The 244-nt window shown below is 58.6% G+C and overlaps 1 protein-coding gene across 1 annotated transcript in view; it reads left to right on the top strand.

Moving 5' to 3' along the window:
* Positions 1-244, top strand: part of EMH_0059310 (uncharacterized protein) — a gene marked incomplete at both ends in the record, with an annotated part of 2,141 nt that overhangs the window by 1,173 nt on the left and 724 nt on the right. Inside the window, one exon of the mRNA XM_013497667.1 lies at positions 32-143. Within this exon, the coding sequence (XP_013353121.1) occupies positions 32-143 (112 nt within the window). The remainder of the gene's footprint in view (positions 1-31; positions 144-244) is intronic.

The following is a 244-nucleotide window of genomic DNA, read 5'->3' as shown; positions in this document are numbered from 1 at the left end:
ATTGTCTTCGTCAGGGTCTTTGCTTCTTTAGGCTGCTGCCTTCCGGCAGCAGCAGCAGCAGCAGCAGCAGCAGCAGCAGATGCAGCAGCAGCAGATGCAGCAGCAGCAGATGCAGCAGCAGCAGCAGCAGCAGCACCAGATGCGTTACACACGCTGAGTTAGTAGCAACTGCAGCAGCAGCAGCAGCAATGCTGCTGCTGCTGCTGCTGCTGCTGCTGCTGCATTTGCTGCAGCTGCTGCTGCA

This window comes from Eimeria mitis, genomic scaffold (assembly GCF_000499745.2).
Source record: "Eimeria mitis Houghton genomic scaffold, Emh_scaff2833, whole genome shotgun sequence".
In the NCBI taxonomy this organism is placed as follows: domain Eukaryota; phylum Apicomplexa; class Conoidasida; order Eucoccidiorida; family Eimeriidae; genus Eimeria; species Eimeria mitis.
The sequence above is the reverse complement of the archived record's forward strand: the minus strand, read 5'-3'. Positions and strand labels throughout refer to the sequence as shown.